The 22,321-nt window shown below is 65.3% G+C and overlaps 3 protein-coding genes across 5 annotated transcripts; 1 reads left to right on the top strand and 2 right to left on the bottom strand.

Annotated features, from left to right (window-relative positions):
• Nucleotides 1–5,739: 5,739 nt before the first annotated feature.
• Nucleotides 5,740–10,096, top strand: LOC131575694 (zinc finger protein 282-like). The gene is made up of 7 exons (XM_058831510.1): nucleotides 5,740–5,983; nucleotides 6,846–7,247; nucleotides 7,341–7,467; nucleotides 7,845–7,958; nucleotides 8,531–8,641; nucleotides 8,746–8,868; nucleotides 8,986–10,096. Exons 1-7 carry the CDS (start codon nucleotides 5,960–5,962, stop codon nucleotides 9,711–9,713), a joined length of 1,629 nt encoding a protein of 542 aa, XP_058687493.1. The 5' UTR covers nucleotides 5,740–5,959; the 3' UTR covers nucleotides 9,714–10,096.
• A 1,345-nt stretch (nucleotides 10,097–11,441) lies between these two features.
• On the bottom strand, nucleotides 11,442–17,068 carry LOC131575691 (uncharacterized). 2 transcript variants are annotated; one of them, XM_058831504.1, is made up of 4 exons: nucleotides 16,870–17,068; nucleotides 14,820–15,453; nucleotides 13,635–13,838; nucleotides 11,442–12,898 (listed from the first exon to the last, which is right to left on the bottom strand). In XM_058831504.1, the coding sequence occupies exons 2-4, from the start codon at nucleotides 15,415–15,417 to the stop codon at nucleotides 11,868–11,870; spliced, it is 1,833 nt and encodes a 610-aa protein (XP_058687487.1). In that variant the 5' UTR covers nucleotides 15,418–15,453; nucleotides 16,870–17,068; the 3' UTR covers nucleotides 11,442–11,867. The 2 variants fall into 2 exon arrangements, with proteins under 2 accessions (XP_058687487.1, XP_058687488.1); XM_058831505.1 differs by having other exon boundaries at nucleotides 14,820–15,218; nucleotides 16,870–17,064.
• Nucleotides 17,069–19,375: 2,307 nt separating this feature from the next.
• LOC131575688 (tigger transposable element-derived protein 3-like) lies at nucleotides 19,376–22,132 on the bottom strand. 2 transcript variants are annotated; one of them, XM_058831500.1, is made up of 3 exons: nucleotides 21,874–22,132; nucleotides 21,482–21,607; nucleotides 19,376–21,331 (listed from the first exon to the last, which is right to left on the bottom strand). In XM_058831500.1, exons 1-3 carry the CDS (start codon nucleotides 21,905–21,907, stop codon nucleotides 19,512–19,514), a joined length of 1,980 nt encoding a protein of 659 aa, XP_058687483.1. In that variant the 5' UTR covers nucleotides 21,908–22,132; the 3' UTR covers nucleotides 19,376–19,511. The 2 variants fall into 2 exon arrangements, with proteins under 2 accessions (XP_058687483.1, XP_058687482.1); XM_058831499.1 differs by lacking the exon at nucleotides 21,874–22,132 and having other exon boundaries at nucleotides 21,482–21,860.
• Nucleotides 22,133–22,321: the final 189 nt, after the last annotated feature.

Here is a 22,321-nt window from a genome sequence, read left to right as displayed (position 1 = left end):
TAATCAAGCTCTGTGAGCTTTTTTTGGACCTTCTGATCCTTGGTCCTTTTTAACCACGGGCATCCTCAAAACTCGGGACCTCCTTCTTTTCGGAGCAGGATCCCTGGATGGTTTATTCCCTTTTTCAGTGTTCCTGTCCAAAGGAATTCAGTTCCTCTCTGAATGACACCCCTGAGACTCTCCTCTGATATAATGGGGGAGCCCTTGGCACATCCCAAACTTTCATTTTTTGGGAATTATTTGTCTCTCAGCCCTGTGCTGTGTGCTGGATAACCTTTGGAGCTCGGCATCCCTCGTGGACACACAAATGAAGCCCATGGCTGTGTGCATACCATAGGGGATAATTAAATGTAAATCTGCATATTCAGAGGGCATTAAGCTGATTTTAAGGCTTTTTTTCCCTTTCAGATCGTTGATTTGAGGCAGCTGGGACAGAACTGGCTCCTCTCTGTGGGAAATTCCGTCCCATGTTTCACTCAGCCACCTCAGCTCCTCCTCTTTGCCACAACCATGGGGGTTTTGGAGAAATTTAGACCTGTTTGGGACTGTGTTTGATTAGGAATTCCCTAAACTTTCTCCCTGGTGTGTTTTTTGGGGGTTTTTCCCCCGTTCCTGCTGCGTGACCATGGTTTGTTGCGCGGCCCTGAACTGCCGGAACGCCACGAGCGGGGCCTACAAGAACAGCTCGGTCAGTTTTTATCGATTCCCCCTCCAAAACAAACCCCTCCTGAGACAGTGGATCCAAAACATGGGCAGGGACATGGAGACCCCCTCCAAATACCAGTGCCTGTGCTCGGAGCATTTCCAGGAGAGCTCCTTCAAGACGGATCCTCTGAAAATCTGCAAGAAACGGCGCCTGCTGAAGGAAGCTGTTCCCAACAAATTCATCCTGGGGGAAGATGGGACCTGGCTCGTGGGGACCCCACAGGGTTTTGGTGACGCGATGACGAGCAGCAAAACCCGAAAACGGATCCGGAATTCCGAGCCCCGTAGGGTAATTGATGGGTTGGATAGTGGGAATAAATTAAATTAAAGGGAGATTTGCATGTAAAGCCTTGGAAGCAGCTTGGGAAAATATCCCTTAGAGGGTTTAATTAATAACAATAATATTGTTATTCCCTAATAATAAGGTTTCATTACCAGGGAGGAGCTTTCCCAGCCAGTGTGACAGATCATGGCACTGCCTCAGGGTTTATTTAAAACACTAAATTACTTTATTTTTCATTGAAGGAAGAACCACATTCCCTGAGGGGGCTGGGCATGGATGCTGACCACAGATATCTGGTTTTATGACTAATTTCTGACCCAGTTGTTGGAGCAAATCATTGTTCTGGCTGAGTCACATCGCTTTAAAGCCTTTTCTCTCGTTCTGGATTAACAGTAGAAGGTTCTTATGTAAAATCCTTCATTAATATGCTGCTAACACACAGCACAGACATGGCTGGGAGGTGCCCACGTGTTCAAACTGTTGGGATAAGAGGGTTTTCAGGGATCCACAGCTCCCCTGACTGTGGAACATTTTGCTTTTTAGGTCCCTGGGATGTTTCCTCAGTGGCCACGTCTGCAGGATTGGCAGAATGAATTTTATAAGCTGCTGCTGAAGGAGAAGTATGGATCTTTGATCACACTGGGAAAAGGTCAGTTTTCCCTCTCCCAAGGGACACACGCTGGGTCTGGCCAGGCTCTTGTCACTCCTCAAATCCTGGGATTTTTAGAGAATCCATCTTTAGGTGCTTGTGAATCTTTATGAGAGACAAGAAGCTCCATTATTTTCCTTTAAAATGTTGAAGGACAGTTTAGGATCCCAGGGAATGCAGCTGCCAACAAAAACAAAGAGCAAGGAGTGGAAAAAGTTTGGATACAGGAGCTGCAGTGACACACGGGCTCATTAATCCTGTACCCTCATTAATTACAGTGAAGTTGTGTTTTCCTCATCCCCAGACCCTGGTGTATGTCTGGGTTTGGGATTCACTGAAGAGAATTGAACTATTTTGATGCAGAAATAGTGAAATAACTTCAATGAGGCCCAGAAAATGAAGAAATCTCATTACTTAGCTTTAAATGCCCAACTATATGTTTGCTTGAAGTCACTGATATTTTAAATCTGAAGCTGTGAGTCCTCCCTGGCTCCTCAGCATTCAGGGGATTCCTTGGATTGGTTCCTAGAAGAACCTGCTGAAGTTGGGGGCATTGCACGAGGAGGAATTGGCTGGGAAAAGGACAGGACTGAACCATAAAAACCCAGCACCAGGCAGCTGAATTTGGGGTGAAGGCTCAAATCAGAGATTTTCCACTTTTCAACATTCAATCTTCAACCTTCTGGGTGTAATTTATGGAATAATCTATAAAAGTTGGAGCACAAATCCTGTTCACAAATCCCAGACACCCTTTTAGACACCAGGGCAGCTGCTGCTGCTCCCTCCTCACTGGATCTTTTCCTGGAATAACAGAGATGCTCTTCAGAGAGTGGATGATGCAGGGATTTGCTGGAAAATCATCAGGGGGAAATATCAATGGCCACCATTCCCATGTTCTTCCTGGTCCTTGTTCAGACTGTCCTGTTCCCAAAAGCCATATCCCAGCAGGAGGAGTGGCGTGGGTCAAGGATCTGCAGGATTTGGAGGGAAGGAAAACTCCTGCCAGCCTCAGCAGAGGTGTGTGGTGTTGTGAGGATTCACTGGCAGCACCTGAAATTGGTAGGATTGGAGGGATGGGGGATTCCACCTCATCCCTGCTGGTTTTTGGGGTTTTTTTTAACCAAAATTTAAGGGTTTTGTCCAGAAACAGTGAATGGGGAATTGTTCTTTGGAGATTTGTGTTCTGTCACATCAAATACAGGGAATATTTGGAATCTCCTCGTTCCAGGCCACGGTGATGCCACGATCCAGGCTGCAGGAGGCACACAACTGCACGGATCATCCTCGGGAGCATCCCGAGCCCTGCACCAGGCAGAAACATCGGGGAACCGCCACAATCCGGCCAGAAATCCCCTGGGAATGGGGAGTGGGAGCAGCATCGTGGCAGGGCAGGAGCTGGATGAGTTCAGGAGGTTCCTGCAGTACCACCAGGGCCAGCCCGAGGAGGCGGCGGTGCCGTGGTTTATCTGCGCCGAGTGCGGGAGGAGCTTTGCCCGCCACGGGTACCTGCTGCGCCACCAGCGCACCCACGCCCCTCCGAGGGGAAACCCACCCTCCACACCCACCTCGGGATGTGTTCCCACATCATCCACCTGCCACAAACCTGCCTGGGGGAAAGCTTTGCACTCAGCTGCCAAAAATCCTGCTCTGCTCACAGGAGGGGGTTTATAGTCCTGCGTGGATTTGGGTGGAGTTTGGAAATAAGGCGGTTTTTGTGATTCGATTCGCTGCTGGCCTAATGGTCATTGGTTAGGAGCTGGATCATCCCTGTTATTCTTACCATGCTCCTCCTTGGAGCAGGAGTTGGATAAGGCAGCGTTGGCTGTACCACAAAGGGAGTTAAAAAAACCTGGTGCACCAAGCAACACGTGCTGGAGAGCATCCAGAGTAGCACAGAGAAACACTGCAAGTTTTCAGGGATGAAAAATGAAGATTTGGGAACAGGATTGTAGGATGATGTTTGAGGTGACAGATTCTGGGCATTATTTCCCCACTTTTGCTGCTTTCCCTTTACTGTACCTGCAGAACTAACTCTATTTTTGGGTTCTGTTTTTTTATTGACCCCATGTTTTCCTGTGGGGTGAGGTGCTGCTTTGGTTTGTGAAATTCTGGGGGGAAAAACCCATGGATACATTCTCAATGTGTGTACAGTGTGTCAGTGATGTTTCTCTGGGAAGTGGAAATGCAGCAGGGAGAAGGGAGAGGAGAGGAGGGGTGGCCTGTGGAGGCAGCACATGCAGATTTTGTGTTTTCTCCCCACGTGCTGGTGGTTTTCAGCATTTTTGAATATTCCAGTTGAGTGCCAAGAGGGAAAATGTGTTGCCTCCAGTTGGAGGGGTGTCCTCAGTTACAGACTCCATCTGGAATGAAGTCTCTGGGCTCAGCAGCCCCTGAGGAGCAGCAGAGAACACGCAGCTGGTGCTGTGCTGGAGTGCCACAAATTCTGAGCAGGACTGGGAAAACACACGTGGCCCCAAAGCATCCTGCCCCACCCCAGGTACGGGAATAATGTCCCAAAAACATTTTGGCACTGGCTTCTCGTTGTTTCCTTCTCATAAGTGAAGTCCTGGGGTTGGCTTTGCTTTTATTCCTCATAGAATCCCAGATTGGATTGGAAGGGATGTTAAAGCTCATCCCATCCCACCCCTGCCATGGCAGGGACACCTCCCACTGTCCCAGAGTTATCCAAACCCCATCCAGCCTGGCCTTGGGCACTGCCAGGGATCCAGGGGCAGCCACAGCTGCTCTGGGAATTCCATCCCAGCCAGGAATTCCTTCCCAATATCCCATCCAAGCAGTGGGAGCCATTCCCTGTGTCCTGTCCCTCCATCCCTTGTCCCCAGTCCCTCTCCAGACTGGGATGTTCCAGTGTGGGATTTACAGCCTGGACATCCTGCACTGCTCCCAGCCCCTCACTCCTGAGGGGGCAGAGCTGCTGTGTCAGACCCAGATTTAACTCCCCAAGCAGGTGCCATCCTGGGGATCAAAGCGTCTCCCAGGAGGAACTGACATTCCCAGGGAAGTATCACCTGCGTGGTAAGAGATGTTTGGAAAATGTTGGGAATAAACCAAGCAAACCCTGTCTGTGGTGGCAGGAGGTGAATCCTGAGATGGAGAAACCTCAGAGGCTGAGGGAGCTGGGAAAGGGCTCAGCCTGGAGCAAAGGAGGCTCAGGGGGAATTTCTGGCTCTGCACAACTCCCTGCCAGGAGGGGACAGCCAGGGAGGGGCTCTGCTCCCAGGGAACAGGAAAATTCCAAATGGCCTCATATTTGGATTGGATATTGGCAAAAACGTCTTCATGAAAAAGGCTCAGCCCTGGGGCTGTGGGGCAGGGCTGGGGTGTCGCAGCTGGGGGACAAGGAGCGATGACAGGGAGGGAAATGCTCTGGGACCCGGGAACCCTTCTTGTCCCACTGCCCTCCCTTCCCCGGGGCCACTCCCTGTCCAGCCCAGGTGAGCCCCTGACGTGGCCCATCCATATGGATCCTGGAACACCGAGGCACTGGAGAGCTTTTCCCGGGATAATGCCAGGAAGGTGGGACTGTAACGCTTTTTCTCTGGCCTGGCAGCAGCCCCAGCCCCAGCACTGTTAAAAGGAAAGGTCCCAGGGTCAGGATGAGCACACGGGGTGGTTCCCAAACCCAGGATGTCCCCCAGACTCCGGCCAGCACGGGGGTCCTGCCGTGGGTGCTCACGTCCTCTCCCCGCACGGCTCCTGGCCCTCGGTGCCACCCAAATCGGTGTTCCCTGCACCCAAATCCATCACGGCGTCACCCGCGCTCGTGTCACCGCCTGATGCCGATGCAGAGACCGGTGCCGGTGGCAGAGGCGATGCCAATTCCCGCAGTGGTGCCGGTGGCAGTGCCGGTGCACCGGTGCCACTGAGGGTGCCGGTGCCAGTGCCCACGGCCGTGGAGGAGCCCCTGCCGGTGCCAGCGGGCTGTGGCGGTGCGGGCGGCAGAGCGGCCGGTGCCGGTGCGGGTGCTGGTGCCGGCCCGGTGGCGGTGGCGGGGCCGCGCCGGTGGCGGAGCCGCTGCCGGTGCCGGTAGGCGGCAGTGCTCGGCGCTCCGCGCTGCCGCCGCTCCCCGCCCGCTGCCGCCCAGCCCGGAGGAGGCGGATGCGATTCCCCGGCTGCCCGTGGCTGCTCGGCGGGGCGGCGGGGCCCGGCCCGTGCGCAGGCACCGACAGCGGCCCCGGCCCCGCTCCCGGCCCCGCTCCCGGCCCGGCCCCGCTCCGCGCTCGCCGCCGCCGCCGCCCGGCCCCAACCCCAGCCCCAGTCCCGGCCGCGGCCGCCGGGGCCCGGCCCAGCTCCGCGGGGCCATGGCCGAGTGGGCGCCCGCCCAGGTAAGCGCGGCCCGGGGCACCGGCACCGGACACCGGCCGCAGGCGGAGCCGCCCCGCCCGCCCCGCTCCCGCCGCCGCCCGGCCCGGCCCGCGCGCCCCGGCCGGGACCCTCCGGCACCGCCAGCCCGCGGGGCCCCGCCGCCCCCGGGCACCAGAGCCGCGCTGCCCCGGGGCTGTGGCTGAGCAGCCCTGCCCCGGGATGTCCCTGCGTCCCCGGGATGCGCCGGGCAGCGCCGAGCCGGGATGTCCACGTGCCCTCGGGATGCCCCGGGGTGCCCCGGGATGTCCCCAGAGACGCGACCCGCGATGGCCCCAGCGCTCCCGGGATGCCCCGCTGACCCGGGATGCCCGTGTGTTCCCAGCGTGTCCTCAGACACCTCTGCCCCGGGAGAGCTCCGTGCCCCCAGGATGCCCCAGGCTGCCCCGGGATGCTCCGAGCAGGCTTCAGCCCAGGGATGCCCCAGGCACCTCTGTCCTGGCATGTCCCTTTATGTCCCCAAGGTGTCCCTGGACACCTCTGGTCCACACTTGCCCTGGCTGCTCCCTGCCCACCCAGCCCCATCCTCCTCCTGGCCCGGGCAGAACCAGGAATGGCTCCCAAGGGATTGGGGTGACAAGTTGGGAGGGGTCACCATGGTGACCTGCCTAGTTCTGGCAGGCGTTCCCTGGGGACAGGGATGGGCACTGACCCCACGGCCACCCTGGACTGCCACTCCCTGTCCCCTCAGGCCGGTGGGCATCGCACACAGGGCTCCCCTGCAGTTCTGGGGCTGCTGGTGGCCAAAAGCCCTGGAAATGGGGAACAGAGGCTCCAGGGGGTGACCGTGGGCCTCCTCCCACGCGTGCCCTCACCGTGGCCCAGGTGCAGGAGTGGAACATGGAGGCCCCTCACCTGATGCCGCTGCAGCCGCCGCTGCTGCCGGAGCGGGCGCACGTGCGGGAGGCGCAGCTCCACTCCGCAGAGGCCTCGCTCTGGACCGTGGTGGCCACGGTGCAGGCCATGGAGAGGAAGATCGACCTCCTGGCCACCCGCCTGCTCAGCCTGGAGGGCCGCTCCGGCACCGCCGAGAAGAAGCTCCTGGACTGCGAGAAGACTGCCATGGAATTTGGGAACCAGCTGGAGAGCAAGTGGGCCGTGCTGGGCACCCTCATCCAGGAGTACGGGCTGCTCCAGAGGCGCCTGGAGAACGTGGAGAACCTCCTGAAGAACAGGAACTTCTGGGTGCTGCGGCTGCCCCCCGGCCCCCGGGGCGAGGTCCCCAAGGTAGAGTGTCCCAGGGGGCTGCAGGACAGTGGGGGGAGCCTCGGTTTCCCTGGGCAGCGGGCACGGCTGAGCCGCGGGGTCTTGTCCCCACAGGTACCAGTGACATTTGTTGACATCGCCGTCTACTTCTCAGCGGAGGAGTGGAAGAACCTGGAGGAGTGGCAGAAAGAGCTGTACAACAACCTGGTGAAGGAGAACTATGAGGCTTTGCTGTCCCTGGGTAAATGTCCCTTTTCCACCTCTCCTGGCAGCGTGGAGCGATGGCCGTGTCCCCTCAGTGGGACCCCAACGTGGGTCGGTGGTGGCACTCGCTGTGTTCTGGGACCACCCATGGCAGAAGGAACGCTCCATGGCTCATGCTGTGTGTGGGGACAGGGTGACACACCGTGCCGTGCCAGTGCTGCCCAGGGGACCGGAGAGGGTCCGTGTCCCCAGGACCTGAGTGTCCTCACTACCTCCAGCATGGAGGTGTCGTGGGATTCAGGCGTGTTCTCACGCCAGGTCCTGGCAGCCTGATGTGTCCCCAGAGTGACCCCTGAAGCCTGGGTGACAGGGAGGGGGTGACAGGGAGGGGTGACACAGGTCTGTCCCTGGCAGATGGGGCCCTCTCCAGAAGCGAGGCACAGCCCCGCAGCGAGCGCGGGGACGGACCCTGTGTCCCTGAGCAGCGGGAGCTGGAGCAGAGGGAGCTGCCACCGGACGCCTGCGCGGGTGAGGCACCACGGGAGGACCCGTCCCCACTGTCCCCAGTGTCTCCATCTCGCCTTCCCCCACCCTCCTCACCCCAGGGACGCCCCTTCCCCAACAGTCCCATCCCTGCTGGGCCCAGTTCTCCAGCTGTGACTGGGAACTGCCATGAGTGACCCCAGAAAATCCATGATTTGTGCTGGAGATCTCCATCACTGGGAGATCCGCGTGTCCCCTGCTGCCACCACGATGTGTCAGAGCCCACTGCCACAGTCACCCAGCCCCATCAGCCATGGCCCTGTTGTCACCTGTCCCCAATGGGCTCTGCCACAGTCATCTGTTCCCAGGTGCCTGTCCCCAAGGGCCATCTCAGGGTCACCCGTCCCCAAGGGCCATCTCAGGGTCACCCGTCCCCAAGGGCTGTCCCACAGCCACCTGTCCCCACAGCTCCCTGGGGGTGTTGGATGTCCATAACTGCTGTGGGATGGGGATGTCCCCTGAGGGAGTCCAGGGGTCACACCCTGCACGTTGTGCTGGCCGTGGGTCGCTCCGTGTGGCTCCATCCCGGCCCCGGCCAAGTCTCTCCTTGTGAACAGAGTCGCTGATCTCCACCTCCGACATCCTGTCCCGGATCAAGCAGGAGGTGGCGTTTGTGGGGGAGCAGCAGTTCCCGGAGGAGCGGGGGATGCCACCAGACCCCTGTGCAGGTGAGCCCGGGGCTGAGGCTGCACCCACCGGAGCCGTTCCCTCCCCGGCCTCCCGGGACCGGCCGTGGCTGAGTCCCCGTCCCGGTCCCTGTCCCTCCCTGCAGGCGCGGACGCCCTGATCACCGCGCACGACTTCTTGTCGTGGATCAAGCAGGAGGAAGAGCCCTGTGTCCGGGAGCCCTGGGAGCTGCCCGAGAGGGAGATGCTGCCCCCGGGCCCTGGTCCTGGTGAGCGATCCCCACCATGGGGCTGGGGTGGGGAGAGCCCCCTCCCAGGACGAGCTGTGACCTGGGGACATCCCCAGTGTCCCCGGTAGGACTGACCAGTCTCTCTGTCCCCCGCAGCCAGCGAGGGGCTGCTGGTGAAGACGGAGGAGCGGTGCCCCCACGCCGAGCCCCCCGAGGAGGTGGGCTTGCCGGGCAGCTCCGGGGAGCTGCTCTTCCCCGCCACGGGCTTCGGGACCCCCGAGGGACAGGCGGCGGTGCCAGCGGCGGTGCCTCTGCCGGCGCAGCACAGACTGGGCAAAGCTCCGGGCCCCGAGCCGGGCCCGGGGGCCGATACCGGGGCCGTCCCCGCGGCGCCGCCCGGCCCCGCCGAGGAGCGGCCGCACGGCTGCGCCGAGTGCGGGAAGAGCTTCAGCGGCAAGAAAAGCCTGCGGATCCACCAGCGCAGCCACGCGGCCGAGCGGCCCTACCCGTGCGCCGAGTGCGGCAAGAGCTTCAATTGCCACTCGGGGCTGGTGCGGCACCAGATGATCCATCGCGGCGAGCGGCCCTACAAGTGCTCCGAGTGCGGCAAGTGCTACAGCCGCAAGGAACACCTGCAGAACCACCAGCGGCTGCACACCGGGGAGCGCCCCTTCGCCTGCGCCCAGTGCGGCAAGAGCTTCATCCGCAAGCAGAACCTGCTCAAGCACCAGCGCATCCACACCGGGGAGCGCCCGTACCAGTGCCCCGCCTGCGGCCGCAGCTTCCGCTACAAGGAATCGCTCAAGGATCACCAGCGGGTGCACGGAGCCGAGGCGGGGCCGCCGCCGCTGCCCCCGCCCGGGATCCTCCCCCCCGGGGATTAGGGGCCGCCCCGCCGCGGACTGGCACCTCCCGGGACGGGGACAGCCACCGGCCACGCAGCTTCCGACCAAATCGAGGTGCCCGGCCGGGGCGGGGGGCACGCGGGGAGCCCCGGTTGGGGGACGAGCCCCCAGGTCCCCCGCCACGGACGGACGCTTCACCCCCCAGCGCTCCCCCCACGGACAATGTCGCCGCACGGGGTGGGGGGCAGCCCCCTCGCCGTGTCCCCCCGCGCCACCCCCCGCCTGCCGCTCTGTCCCCTCGCCCCCGCTGCTTATTTTTACTGCCCCCCTCCCCGCGCCGTCCCGCTGTACAGTGCTTGGGGTGTAGTTTTGTATGGACGAAGCGATACGGAATAAAGTCGTGCTGGGCTGCAGAGCCGTCAGCACCCCCGCCGTGGGTCCCCCGTGCTCTGTGGCCGCGCTCCCGCCCCCTCCCCGGGGCCCTGCGCTGCGGGAAGGCAGCGGCAGCAGCCTGGGAAAGTGGGAATGTCGTGGTGGGACACGGGGTAGCGCTGTGGCTCCGGGGGTGTGGGGGCTCAGGAGGTCCCTGTGTCACCGGCTGAGGTGGCCTCGTGCTGCTGGGGCTGTGTGGAGACCCCCACTCCTGTCACCGACCCATCCCTGGGTCCTTCCTGTCCCCTGTCCTTGACCCATCCCCGGCTCCCTCTGACCCCTGATTTGGGGATAGGAGTTATTTCACACCATTTTTTCCCACAGCCATGTGAACCCAGAGCCCTTCCTCAGGCACCCCAGGGTCCCCAAGCTGGCCGTCACCATCCTCCTGGGAGGCCACGACCAGAGCTGGGTGACCATACAAATGCCACAGCTCCTGCTGCCCCACTGTCCCCTCCCTGGGGGCTGCACCCTCCTGTCCCAGCCCACCGGGGGGGCAGGAGCTGCCACCGAGCAGGAGGTGGCTCTCAGGGAGCCCTGGATGCTGGACGAGGGGACAGGGGACACAGCACAGAGGGTTCAGCAGTGCTGTCACCCTGATGTGGGCTGGAGATGGACGGGGGAGACAGAAGGTGCAGTGCTGGGGTGCTCTGGGGACCCTGCACCATCCATGGGGACCTTGGACATTCCCTGGGGACCCTGCACCATCCATGGGGACCTTGGACATTCCCTGGGGACCCTGCACCATCCATGGGGACCTTGGACATTCCCTGGGGACCCTGCACCTTCCATAGGGACCCCAAGCACTGCTGGGGACATTGCACCTTGTCCGGGGACCCCAAATGCTGCTGGGACCTTGGACACCTCCTGGGAATCCTGCACACACCCTGGGGACACTGCACGATGTTTGGGGACCCTGCATGATGCCAGGGACCCTCCACACACCCTGGGGACACTGGACACTGCAGGGGACACTCCCTCGGGACACTCCTGGAACCTGTCAGGCTGCCTGAGCCCTGCACATTCCTGGGGATGCTCGAACTCGCTGGGGACACTGCACACTGCCTGGGGACCCCAAACACTTTTGGGTAGGAAACCAAAGATGTGCATGCCCTCACCCCTCTCCAGATCTGCCGGTTCCAAGCATGGACAGCACAGCTCCTGCTCCCCAGCCCTGATCCTGGGGTGCTGGGCGGCCCCAAAGGAATGGGGTGAAGCTCGTTTGTCCCATGGCCTTGTCCCCGTTCAGGGCTGCAGAGCCACGGGCCAAACGACCCCCTTGGCCCAGCTCCCGCCCCCACACAGAGATCACACACAAAACCGTAACTTCTGGGGTTTTTTGGAGGTGTTTTTTTTTTTTTAACAGAAGTTTTATGGTTATATGCAAATTAGATCATTAAATGATTTGCATAAAATGTTCGCACGTCAGCGACTAAGTGTTTCTAACTCCCACCCCCCGACAGGTAGTAAATCCTACTGGACTAGCGCCGTCACGCCGCGCCGTCACACGCGTCCCCCGCGGGCACGGCGGCGTCACCTCGGGGCTCTCCCGCGCTTCACATGCGCAGGGACACGCGGGGACACGCGGGGACACCTGCCCGGAGCGCTCCGAGCCCGCGGCAGGTGGGGCCAGCGCCGGCACCCGCATCCTCTGTCCCTTCCCGCGGGGATCCGTCGGGTGCCGCCCGCCTCACCGCACGCCGTCCCCCCGGGGCGGCCGCGGGCACTCCGTGTCCGTGGCGGAGCGGCTCCCGCCCGTCCCTAGCTGTTGGTGAGGAAGAGGCGTCTGTGTCGGGAAGCGGAGCCGCGCGGCCGCCCGCGGCGCCGGCCCCGGCCGCGGTTGCCGAAGGGGCTCCGGCTGGGCACGGCGGTGTCAGCCCAGCCGGCGCTCCCGGCCGGCGGCTCGGGGAAGCCGGGCTCGGCTTTGGGCTGCTCGAGGAGCGGGCTGGGGTCGCGGCGGGGCTCGGGGGGCGGCGGGGCCGGGCTCTGGCGGGCGCCGGCGCGCTCCTGGCGCAGGTAGCGCAGCTCGTCGCGGATGTCCGTGAGGACGCCGAGCAGGCGGAACTGCAGCTCCCGGTCGCGCGCCCGCTCCTCGCGCTGGGTGGCCCGTTCCTCCTGCCACATGGCCAGCTCCTGGTGGTACAGCTGGTCCCACTGCTCCTCCAGGTCGAGCAGGTGATGGATGCTAGTCCTCCAGCTCTCGCGGCGGTCCTCGCGCAGGCGGGAGCAGCCCAGCCCGCGGCCGGGGCCGGCGGAGGCCGGAGCGTCTCCCGGCGGGGAGGCCGAGGAGGGCAGCGATTCCTCGGTCAGGGCGCCGTGCAGCGGGGAGCGCGCCGGGGGCTCCTCCTCCGCTGGAGCCTTCTCCCAGGTGGGCCCCATCAGTACCCTGGGCAAGGCGCCCATCTCCGGGCCCGGGCCCCCCGCCTGCTCCTCGGGATGCGCCGAGTCGAGGCCGCGGCCCAGGGCGGGCAGGTCGGACACCCCCTCGTGCCCCCAGTCCGAGTGAGCGTCCGCGGGGTTCAGAGAGTCCTCGGGCAGGGAAGTGACGGAGCCCTGGGAGCTGCACCGGCGGATCAGCATGGCCTGGCGGGACAGCTTCATGTCCTCCTCCGCTGCCATGGGGGCCTCGGGCCCCGGCTGCATCCCCGCGGCCCCGCCGTGGCCCCTCTCCACCTCCCGGCCTTCCCGTTCCTCCTCCTCGGACATGGAGGCGTAGGAGACCAGGGACTCGTTTCGCAGGGATGGGGAGATGGCCGACGCGTCTGGAGTGCGCAGCTCCTGTCCCGACTCGGCTGGGAGAGAAGAGAAACCTTCGGTGAGCCACAGCACTGCCCTGGCCCCAGGCCCTCCCAGCACATGGATCCCAGTGGATCCCCATCCTGATCCAGCAGATCCCCATCCTGACCCAGCAGATCCCCATCCTGACCCAGCAGATCCCCATCCTGATCCAGCAGATCCCCATCCTGACCCAGCAGATTTCCATCCTGACCCAGCAGATCCCCATCCTGACCCAGCAGATTTCCATCCTGACCCAGCAGATCCCCATCCTGACCCAGCAGATCTCCATCCTGAGTCAGAGGATCTCCATCCTGACCCAGCAGATCCCCATCCTGACCCAGCAGATTTCCATCCTGACCCAGCAGATCCCCATCCTGACCCAGCAGATTTCCATCCTGACCCAGTGGATCCCCATCCTGACCCAGCAGATCTCCATCCTGAGTCAGAGGATCTCCATCCTGACCCAGAGGATCTCCATCCTGACCCAGCAGATCCCCATCCTGAGTCAGAGGATCTCCATCCTAACTCTACTCCCAGAAAATCCCCGTCCAGAACCCAACTGCCACCGGATCTTCAACCAAACCCTGCTGCCAGAGGACCTCCATCCAGACCCCACACTTCCCATCCTGACCCACTGGATCTCCATCCGAGCCCCGCTCCCAGTGGATCTCCATCCAGACCCAGTTCCCAGCCAGTCTCCCTCCCAGCCCATCTCCATCCCACTCCCAGCCCGTGCTGGTCCCGCCGTACCGGAGCCGCCCTGCCCCTCTCCTCGGCCGTACTCGCAGCCTCCGGCGGGGTCGGGGCTCTGTCCCGGCAGGCGCGGCACGGCCGAGCCCTCCACGTCGGGCAGGGCCGAGGGCTGCCCGTTGGTGTCGATGTAGATGCTGGGGTGGCTCACACCGGGCTGCAGGTGCATGAAGGGCTGCTTGGACGCTCCAGGGAAGAACAGATCTGTGGGACACGGAGGATGCGGCCTCAGCTGCCGGGGACACGGCGACCCCATCGCTCTGCCTCACCCACCCCAGCAGCACCCTGAGCCCCCGGGGGGCTGACACCTCCCAGTGCCAGGGAATCATGGGGATGGGGAATAACCTGAGCTGGGAGGGACCCACAGGGATCACTGATCCAGCTCCTGGCCCTGCACCCCAATAATCCCAGCCTGTGCATCCCTGAGGGATGTCCTGGAGCTCTGGCAGGGCTGGAGCTGTGCCCATTCCCTGGGGAGCCTGGGCAGTGCCTCAGCAGCCTCTGGGGAAGAACCTTTCCCTGATTTCCAGCCTGACCCTCCCCTGGCACAGCCTCATGCCATCACACAGGATTTGTTCCTTCAGCCTAGAGCCCCGTGCTTGGCACACGACCGGTGTCTGGATCACAGAGAGCCTACTCTGGGCCACTTGGACTGAGCCTATGATGCCCCCCCAGTGAAACCAGACAGGCCACTTTGGGATCAAACAGCATCAAATCAAAGAAAAGAGGAAAAAACAACAAAAAAGACCCACTCCTGCAAAGCTTGAGGTGTTCCTACCAATCCTGTTATCTGGCACAGTTTTCCCAGAGCAGCTGTGGCTGCCCCTGGATCCCTGGCAGTGCCCAAGGCCAGGCTGGATGGGGTTTGGAGCAGCTGGGACAGTGGGAGGTGTCCCTGCCATGGCAGAGGTGGAACAGGATAAGCTTTAAGATCCCTTCCAACTCAAACCGCTCTGGGCTTTCTACAACTCCCTGATCCCAGGTTATTCCCACGGAGGATTTCTAACCCCAGCACACGCAGTTCCCTACCCCAGAGGGTGGCACTTGGGCACAACGGGACCGCGGCTCTGGTGGACACCACAATCCCAACGCAAAGCCCAGAGTCTCATTCCGCAATCCACAACAGCCAGCTCAGAACGCCAGCGTGGCCGGACATCCCTCGGGGAGTGCTCCACCGCCACTGACCTGGGTCCAGGATGATTTCGGGCTCCGAGTCGTGGCTGGCCTGCAGGAAGGTGGAAGCCACCATCTTCTCCAGGGGCGTGAGGCGAGGCTTGTGGAGCGGCCCCCCGGCGCGGTTCATGGGCAGGTGCTTCTTGGAGGTGATTTTCTTCTTGACGTCCAGCCGCAGGTCGCGCCACTTGTGCTTGAGGTCGTCGATGGAGCGCTCGGTGTAGCCCAGGAAGTTGACGCGGCTTTGGATTTGGGTCCAGAGCTGCTTCCGCCGCACGGGGTGAGCCCGCAGGGCCTCGGACCCGTACAGGGCGCTGAAATGCCGGACCACATTCCAGACCAGCGTCTCGGTCTCGTCATTGGAGAAGTTGGCTTTCCTCTTCCGGCCAGACGCTGGCATCGCCTGCGAGGCTGCGGCAGAGGTGGAAGGGGCACAATTGAACCTCGGTCCCCACTCCTCTCTGTCAGCTCCTGGGGGGAACATGGGGCTGCGGGAGCCCGAGGGAGCCGCGGAGGAGGGAGCCGAAGCAAGAGCCCCGGAGGCATCCATGGCAGGGGAGGCTTGGGCCGGGGAGGATCTAAAGAGCCGCTTCGGCACAGCACGCGGCATGGGCGCACCGCATCGCCTCGCCCGGCTCGAGGGCACCTGGGAGGGGAGAAAAGGAAAGGGCAGCGGTGGCTGGTGGCAGCGCGGGGGGACGGCGAGGGCCCCCCGGCTCTCTCCAGCCAGAGGCACCCGGGAGCCCCCAGGCAGCGGCCACGGGAGGGGCTGTGGGGAGCGCCTCGGGAACGGCACCGCGGGGCCCCGGAGCTGCCTGAGGGTGCCGAGGAGCAACTCAGGGCCAGGCTGAGGGTGATGGGGCACCTCAAGGCCACGGCAAGGGGCTCACGGCAACGCTGGCCATGATGGGGAAAGTTTTGGGTGTGATGAGCACTTCAGGTTCCCAGCCAGGGCCTCGGGGCCACGGTGCTGACCATGACCCGAAGGACAGTTCCACGGCCCTTGGCCACGGTGAGCACCTCAAGGCCATGGCAAAGACCCTGGCCTAGAGGCAGGCCTTGGCAAGGGTCTTGGCTGTGGTGAGAACATCAAGAGCCCAGCGAGCGCCCTGAGCTCCCGCTGAGGATCTTGGGGTCATGGTGAAAGCCATGGCCACAGTGAGAGCCCCAAGGCCATGGCAAAGGCATCACAGCAGGCCTCAGCCATGGTGAGCAGCTCAAGATCGCAGCGACACCCTGGCACCAGGACAGTGACCAAGGCCATGGCACGTGCTGCAAGGCCATAATGAAGACCTTGGCGAAGGCCTTGGCCATGATGAGCACCTGAAGAGCCCAGAGAGGACCTCGACACCACAGAGAAGACCTTGACTACGGTGAGCAGCCCAAGCTCCCGGCGAGGACCTTGCGGATGCAGCAAAGACCTCGGCCACGGTGCACACCTGGGGCTCCCAGTGAGCACCCCGGGGCCACGGCAAAGACCTCGGCCATGCTAAACACCGTGACCACGGCGACCACCCCAAACTCCTCGTGAGGAACTTGGGACCACGTCAAAAACCCTGGCCGTAGCAAGAGCTCCGAGGCCACGGTGAAGCCCTCGGCCAGGGCGCACACCTGCACCAGGTGTGCACACCTCAAACTCCCACGAGGACCACGGGACCACAGTACAGACCACGGCGCCCACCCCAACCTCCCATCGCGCCCTCAGCCCCCAGCAAGCCCCGGGAGCAGCGCACCAGCCCCGCTGGGAGCCCGCAGCCCCGAGGTGTCTCTGCCGCCCCGAGCCTGCCCCGAGCCCCCTCCCCATCCCCGGGGCCCCCCGGCAGCGCCCACACCCGCGGCCTCGGGGCGCCGGCTGCGGGTCCCGGGGGGGCTGCGCGCTGCCCTCCCCCGGCTTTGTTCGCGCTCCTCTGACCGGGGACAAAGCGGCCGGGCCGGGGCCTGCCCCGCGGACCCCCCCCCATTCGGGATCCCGCTGCGGGCGGGTGCCCGGGGCAGGCACCGGGCGCGGCCCCGCGGCTCCCCCCGGCCCGCCGGCCCCTCCCGGCCCCGGGGCAGCGCTTACCTGCGCCGGGAGGGGCGTGCGGGGCGCGGGGGGCGCGGAGCGGGGCCCCGGCGGCGGCGGGAGGGGGGGCTCAGGTCCGGCGGCGGGTAATGGCTCCCGCCTCGGCGGAACTCGCCTTCATTTCCTCCGAGCGCCGGCGCGGGCCCTGCGCGACACCGCCCGCGGGCCCCCCCTGGCGGCACCGCCGCGAAACGGCGGGGGCGGCACCGCGCACCGCAACTGCCCTGCGGGACGGACAGCGGGACGGACAGCGGGACGGACAGCGGGAGGGACAGCGGGACGGACAGCGGGAGGGACAGCGGGAGGGACAGCGGGACGGACAGCGGGAGGGACAGCGGGAGGGACAGCGGGAGGGACAGCGGGACGGACAGCGGGACGGACAGCGGGAGGGACAGCGGGAGGGACAGCGGGACGGACAGCGGGACGGACAGCGGGACGGACAGCGGGAGGGACAGCGGGACGGACAGCGGGAGGGACAGCGGGACGGACAGCGGGACGGACAGCGGGAGGGACAGCGGGACGGACAGCGGGACGGACAGCGGGACGGACAGCGGGAGGGACAGCGGGAGGGACAGCGGGACGGACAGCGGGAGGGACAGCGGGAGGGACAGCGGGAGGGACAGCGGGACGGACAGCGGGAGGGACAGCGGGAGGGACAGCGGGACGGACAGCGGGAGGGACAGCGGGACGGACAGCGGGACGGACAGCGGGAGGGACAGCGAGAGGGACAGCGGGAGGGACAGCGAGAGGGACAGCGGGACGGACAGCGGGACGGACAGCGGGACGGACAGCGGGAGGGACAGCGGGACGGACAGCGGGACGGACAGCGGGACGGACAGCGGGAGGGACAGCGGGACGGACAGCGGGACGGACAGCGGGAGGGACAGCGGGACGGACAGCGGGACGGACAGCGGGAGGGACAGCGGGACGGACAGCGGGACGGACAGCGGGACGGACAGCGGGAGGGACAGCGGGACGGACAGCGGGACGGACAGCGGGAGGGACAGCGGGAGGGACAGCGGGACGGACAGCGGGAGGGACAGCGGGAGGGACAGCGGGACGGACAGCGGGACGGACAGCGGGAGGGACAGCGGGACGGACAGCGGGACGGACAGCGGGAGGGACAGCGGGACGGACAGCGGGACGGACAGCGGGAGGGACAGCGGGACGGACAGCGGGAGGGACAGCCCACCCCACCGCGACGGGACAGCCCACCGGGACGGGACAGCCCACCGGGACATCCTACCGGGATATTCTACCGGAACGGGACAGCCCACCAGGACAGCCCATCGGAACGGGACAGCCCACCGGGACAGCCCACCGGCACATCTCACTGGGACATCCCACCAGAACGGGACATCCCACCGGAACATCCCACCGGGGCAGAACCGCCCTGCATTCCGCCCCGAGGGGACGGCGGCTGTCGCTGTACACTGCAGCTGTATCCCCGTGGGGCTCCCCGGGGTTATAATCCCTGTATCCCACTCCCGAGGATGCTGCGGGTGCCCCCGTGGGGATCCCGTTATGCCCCCCATCTCTGCACCCCCGTGAAGGTGAATCCCACGGGGGTCCCACCCCGTGCTCACCACGTACCCCCGTGACGGTGTGTCCCCGTGGGGACCCCCCAGTGCCTCCCGGGTCCCTGCGTCCCCCCACTTCCCCAGCCGTGCTTGTGCATCCCTGTGGGGGTCCCGCCTGCTGAACCTCGTGCCTGCATCCCCTGCATTTCCCCTCCTCCCGTGGGTGCTTCGTGCCCACCCCTCACCATGTATCCACGCGGGGATCCCCCTGTGGCCTCCATCCCTGGAGCCCCGGGCCTGTGGGGACACCTCTGTCCCAGCCTGGTGGCCTCCAGCTGGCCCTGACTCTGTAGCCAGAGGGTCATCCCCATACCCCACCCCGCCTCAGGGACCCCGGTGTGGGGCACAGTGTACACGGGGGGCTGTGCAGGGGACCCCAGGGTGCCACCAAGGGTGGCACAGGCAGGACAGGGTGCTCAGCCAGGTCCTCACTGCCCGCAGGTGCTGCCATGGCCGTACCCGAGTGGGGATGGCACAGCTCGGGGTGGCTGTGGGAGCCACGGTGTTCCCAAAGATTGGGAGAGGGGATTTGGGGTGGCCCCACTGCTCCCAGCAACCCCGGAGAGCTCTGTCCCGCTCACAGCACAAATGACAGTAGAATAAAACCACCCGTGCTCCGCTTTGCTGAATTCCAGCTTTTTAATGCCTGTAACAATCCTCTGGGCACCACGTGGTGACAGCAGCCGGTGGCACCCGATTCCCCCATGGGGAGGAGCTGCTGTCCCCGGCACCACCCACATCCCCCCCGGCAGTCACAACCATCCCACTCAGGGCAAACCCCCACCGGCAGCAGCTCCACATCGATTCCTGCTGGCTGCAACAGCCACCCTCTGGGAGAAGGTTCTGGCAGCAGGTTTGTGTCCCCAGCACTGTCACCGCCCCGTGGGTGACACCCAGAGCGCGGCGGCTCCACGGCCCCCACGCACGGTGATCCCACGGGGCCATACAGACCCACGGCAAAGCCCACGGCACAAGCGCAGGGAAAAGCGGCCGGGCCGGGCCGGGGACGGCCCCAATGAGCACCGGCCCTTCGAGCGGCTCCGGGCCCGCACAGCCGCCCGGTCACTGCTTGGGAGGGGCGTCCCCGAGGGAGGCTCGCCCCGCGCTGGCCGACACCATGTGCACCGCGTCCTCCAGCTCGTAGAAAGCCTGGAAGAGGTCCGGAGAGGTGGCCTGGCACTCCAGGTACCGCCGCAGCGTAGCCAGGCTCCTCCAGACCTCCCGCTCCGAGGGGCAGGGCGGCACGGCCGCCAGCTCGCCCGCGTCCTCGCCCTCCGCCGTGCCCTCGTCCCCGTCCGCCTCCACCGGGTCCCCGTCGCGCTGCAGCTGCTGCCGGCCGAGCAGGCCGGGTGCCGAGGTGAGGGACACGGCCTCGGCGCTGGCGTCGGGGGTGAAGCCGGCGGCGCGGAAGCAGCTGGCGATGAGCCCCGGGTGAACGTCGCCCCAGGCTTGCGCCAGCATGTGCAGCACATCCAGCAGGCTGGGCTGCCCCGCGCCGCGCTCCGCCGGCAGCCACCGCAGCAACCGGCGCCGGTAATGACTCTTGAGGTCGCCGGCGATGCCGCGGTCCAGGGGCTGGGCCAGGGCGGTGGCCGGCGGGACGAAGACCATCCTGACGTTGGACAGCTGGAGGTAGGGGTGCGCCTCGTGCTTGGCCAGGAGGAGCAGGACGCTCTTGCCCTGCCGCCGCATCCCCTCGTTGAACTCCCGCAGCCACTCGGCGAAGAGCGGGGCGGTCAGGCCGGCCAGGCTGCCGGCGCGGTAGCTCCAGGGCATCTGCTCCAGGTTGACGCCCCGCAGGCAGCGTGGCCGGGGGCTGTCCCCCACCGCCCGCAGCGGCACCTTCTCCGAGCCGCTGGCGTTGGCGCAGAGCAGCAGCGTCAGCCGCTCGCCGGGGCTCTCGCCCTTGCCGGGGTCACCGGCCGGGAGCGGCACCGCGGTTTCCCCGCAGGCGAAGATCTCGGCGGGGGCGTAGCTGCGGAGGAGCCCGGGCAGCACCGCGCCGGCCCAGTGCTCCGCCGTGGGCTGCTCCGCGTCCCCTTTCTCTGCCGGTGGCTTCTTGCCGGCGAGGCCGTGGCGAGCGCCCAGGCGAGCCAGCCAGCCACCGCCGGGCTCGGGCTCGGGCCGGACCAGGTGCCTGGCCCTGAGCTGCAGCAGCGGGCGGCCCACGGGCAGATCGGCGGAGCGGGCACCCTCCACCCAGCGCAGCAGCGCGGCCTCCAGCGCCGCGTCCTTGCCCTCCCGCTTGCGCTTGCGCTCGGGGTCGCCGTTGCGGTGCCACTCGCTCAGGATGCGCTCCCTGTTCTTGATGATGCGGCAGATCTGGGGCTGCGACACCCCGAAGCGCTTGGCCAGCTCGCTCTGCGATACCTTGGGGCCCTCCAGCATCTCCAGCACGCGCACCTTCTCGGTCAGCGACAGCTCCTTCCGCTCCTTCCGCGGCGCTGCCGTCGCTCCCTCCACCGCGCCCGGGGAGCGCCCGGTGCAGGGGCCCGGCCGGTGGGGGCTGCCCGTGGCCCCCAGTCCCCCCGGTTCGGCCAGGCCTCTTCCGCAGCGGCCGCAGGCGTAGCCGAGCTCCGTGCCGTGCCCCAGCCGGTGCCGCACCAGGTCCGGCTTCTGCCCCATGCCTCGGCCGCACTCGGCACAATCCAGCGGCCGCTCCCCGGGCCGGCAGCGGCGGCTCTCGAAGGCGGGCGGTGCGGCGATGAGCCCCCCGTTACCGGCACCGGGATTCGGCTCCGGCTCGAGGACGCCGCAGTAGCTGCAGCCCCGTTCCCGCAGCGGGACGAGGAAGTCGGCGGGGCCGGTGTGGCGAGCCGGGGGGGAGCGGGCCGGTGGGGACACTCCATCCTCGGTCTTCACCTCCCTCACCTGCCAGTCCCCTGCGGAGACAGGAGAGCGTTGGGGAGTGGCCGCCTCACCGGGAATCCCCCGGGACCGAGTCCCCGGTTCGGCAGGATCCGACCCGTTGCCTGATTCCTGTTCCTGGTCCCGTCTGGCCACGATCCCGCCCGTGCCCGTGTCCCGCTCACCCTGGGAGGGGCCGGCGGGTGCCGCATGTGCCCGGGGGCTCTGGTGCTCCCCGTAAGGCCCCGCCGCCGCCCCCTCGTCCCCTCGCTCCACCTCGGCCAGGATGTCGGGTTTGGTGATGGCGTAACCTGTCACAGAGACAACAGGAGGGACGGCCGGTGATGCCACCGCCGATGCCAACGGAGATGCCACCAGTGATGGCATCGGTCACTACAGGCCGGTGTTGGCTGCCCGTGGTGATGGGTCCAGGCAGCCGCTGTGGTCCCGTGGTGACCCCAGAGCCACCCCGTGACCTCCCGCTGCCGGCACCAACCCGATGAGTGCCGGTCTCGCTCACGGCCAGGCCACGACCGGCAGTGCCAGGACCGGTTCCGGGATGGCCGCGGTACCTCACCCAGGTCGACGGGATGCTGGCGATCCTCCTTCATGGCACCGGCACCGTCCCGGTCCTCGGGAAACGCGGCGACAGCTGCTCCCGGTGCTGCTCCCGCCGAGGCCTCAGCAGCGCGACGGATGGCGCTGACCGAGCGATGCCGCGCGGGGATGACGGCGCGCGGCCGGGCGGCGGGACGCGGCGTCGGCGGTGCCCGTGGGGGCGGTGGCGGGGCCGCCGAGCCCCGGTGGGCCTCGGTGGCGATGCCGCACCTGTCCCCGTCCCCTCCCGCCCGCCCGTTCCCTCCCGCCCGGCGCCGCCGCCGCCCCCGCCTCGCGCGGCCCCGCCACCGGCGGCGGGAGCGCGCGCGATGCTGGCCCCGCCCCCTCAGCGCTCCGCCCCCTCATTGGCTGAGCCACCGCCCAATGGGCGCGCGGTCCGCCCCGCCGCCGGGGGGCGCTGTGGCTCC

Source organism: Poecile atricapillus, chromosome 2 (assembly GCF_030490865.1).
Source record: "Poecile atricapillus isolate bPoeAtr1 chromosome 2, bPoeAtr1.hap1, whole genome shotgun sequence".
Classification (NCBI taxonomy): domain Eukaryota; kingdom Metazoa; phylum Chordata; class Aves; order Passeriformes; family Paridae; genus Poecile; species Poecile atricapillus.
The sequence above is the reverse complement of the archived record's forward strand: the minus strand, read 5'-3'. Positions and strand labels throughout refer to the sequence as shown.

Excerpts from the sequence above, each read along its gene's own strand:
- LOC131575694 (XM_058831510.1), top strand. The coding sequence starts at position 5,960 with ATGGCCGAGTGGGCGCCCGCCCAG. Across the intron at positions 7,468-7,844 it reads TGAGGCTTTGCTGTCCCTGG|ATGGGGCCCTCTCCAGAAGC; the intron begins GTAAATGTCCCT and ends TGTCCCTGGCAG. Across the intron at positions 8,869-8,985 it reads GCCCCCGGGCCCTGGTCCTG|CCAGCGAGGGGCTGCTGGTG; the intron begins GTGAGCGATCCC and ends TGTCCCCCGCAG.
- LOC131575691 (XM_058831504.1), bottom strand. The coding sequence starts at position 15,417 with ATGCCGCGTGCTGTGCCGAAGCGGCTCTTTAGATCCTCCCCGGCCCAA. Across the intron at positions 13,839-14,819 it reads CGAAATCATCCTGGACCCAG|ATCTGTTCTTCCCTGGAGCG; the intron begins GTCAGTGGCGGT and ends CGTGTCCCACAG. Across the intron at positions 12,899-13,634 it reads AGAGGGGCAGGGCGGCTCCG|CCGAGTCGGGACAGGAGCTG; the intron begins GTACGGCGGGAC and ends CTTCTCTCCCAG.
- LOC131575688 (XM_058831499.1), bottom strand. The coding sequence starts at position 21,683 with ATGCCATCACTGGTGGCATCTCCGTTGGCATCGGCGGTGGCATCACCG. Across the intron at positions 21,332-21,481 it reads ACCCGCCGGCCCCTCCCAGG|GGGACTGGCAGGTGAGGGAG; the intron begins GTGAGCGGGACA and ends CTGTCTCCGCAG.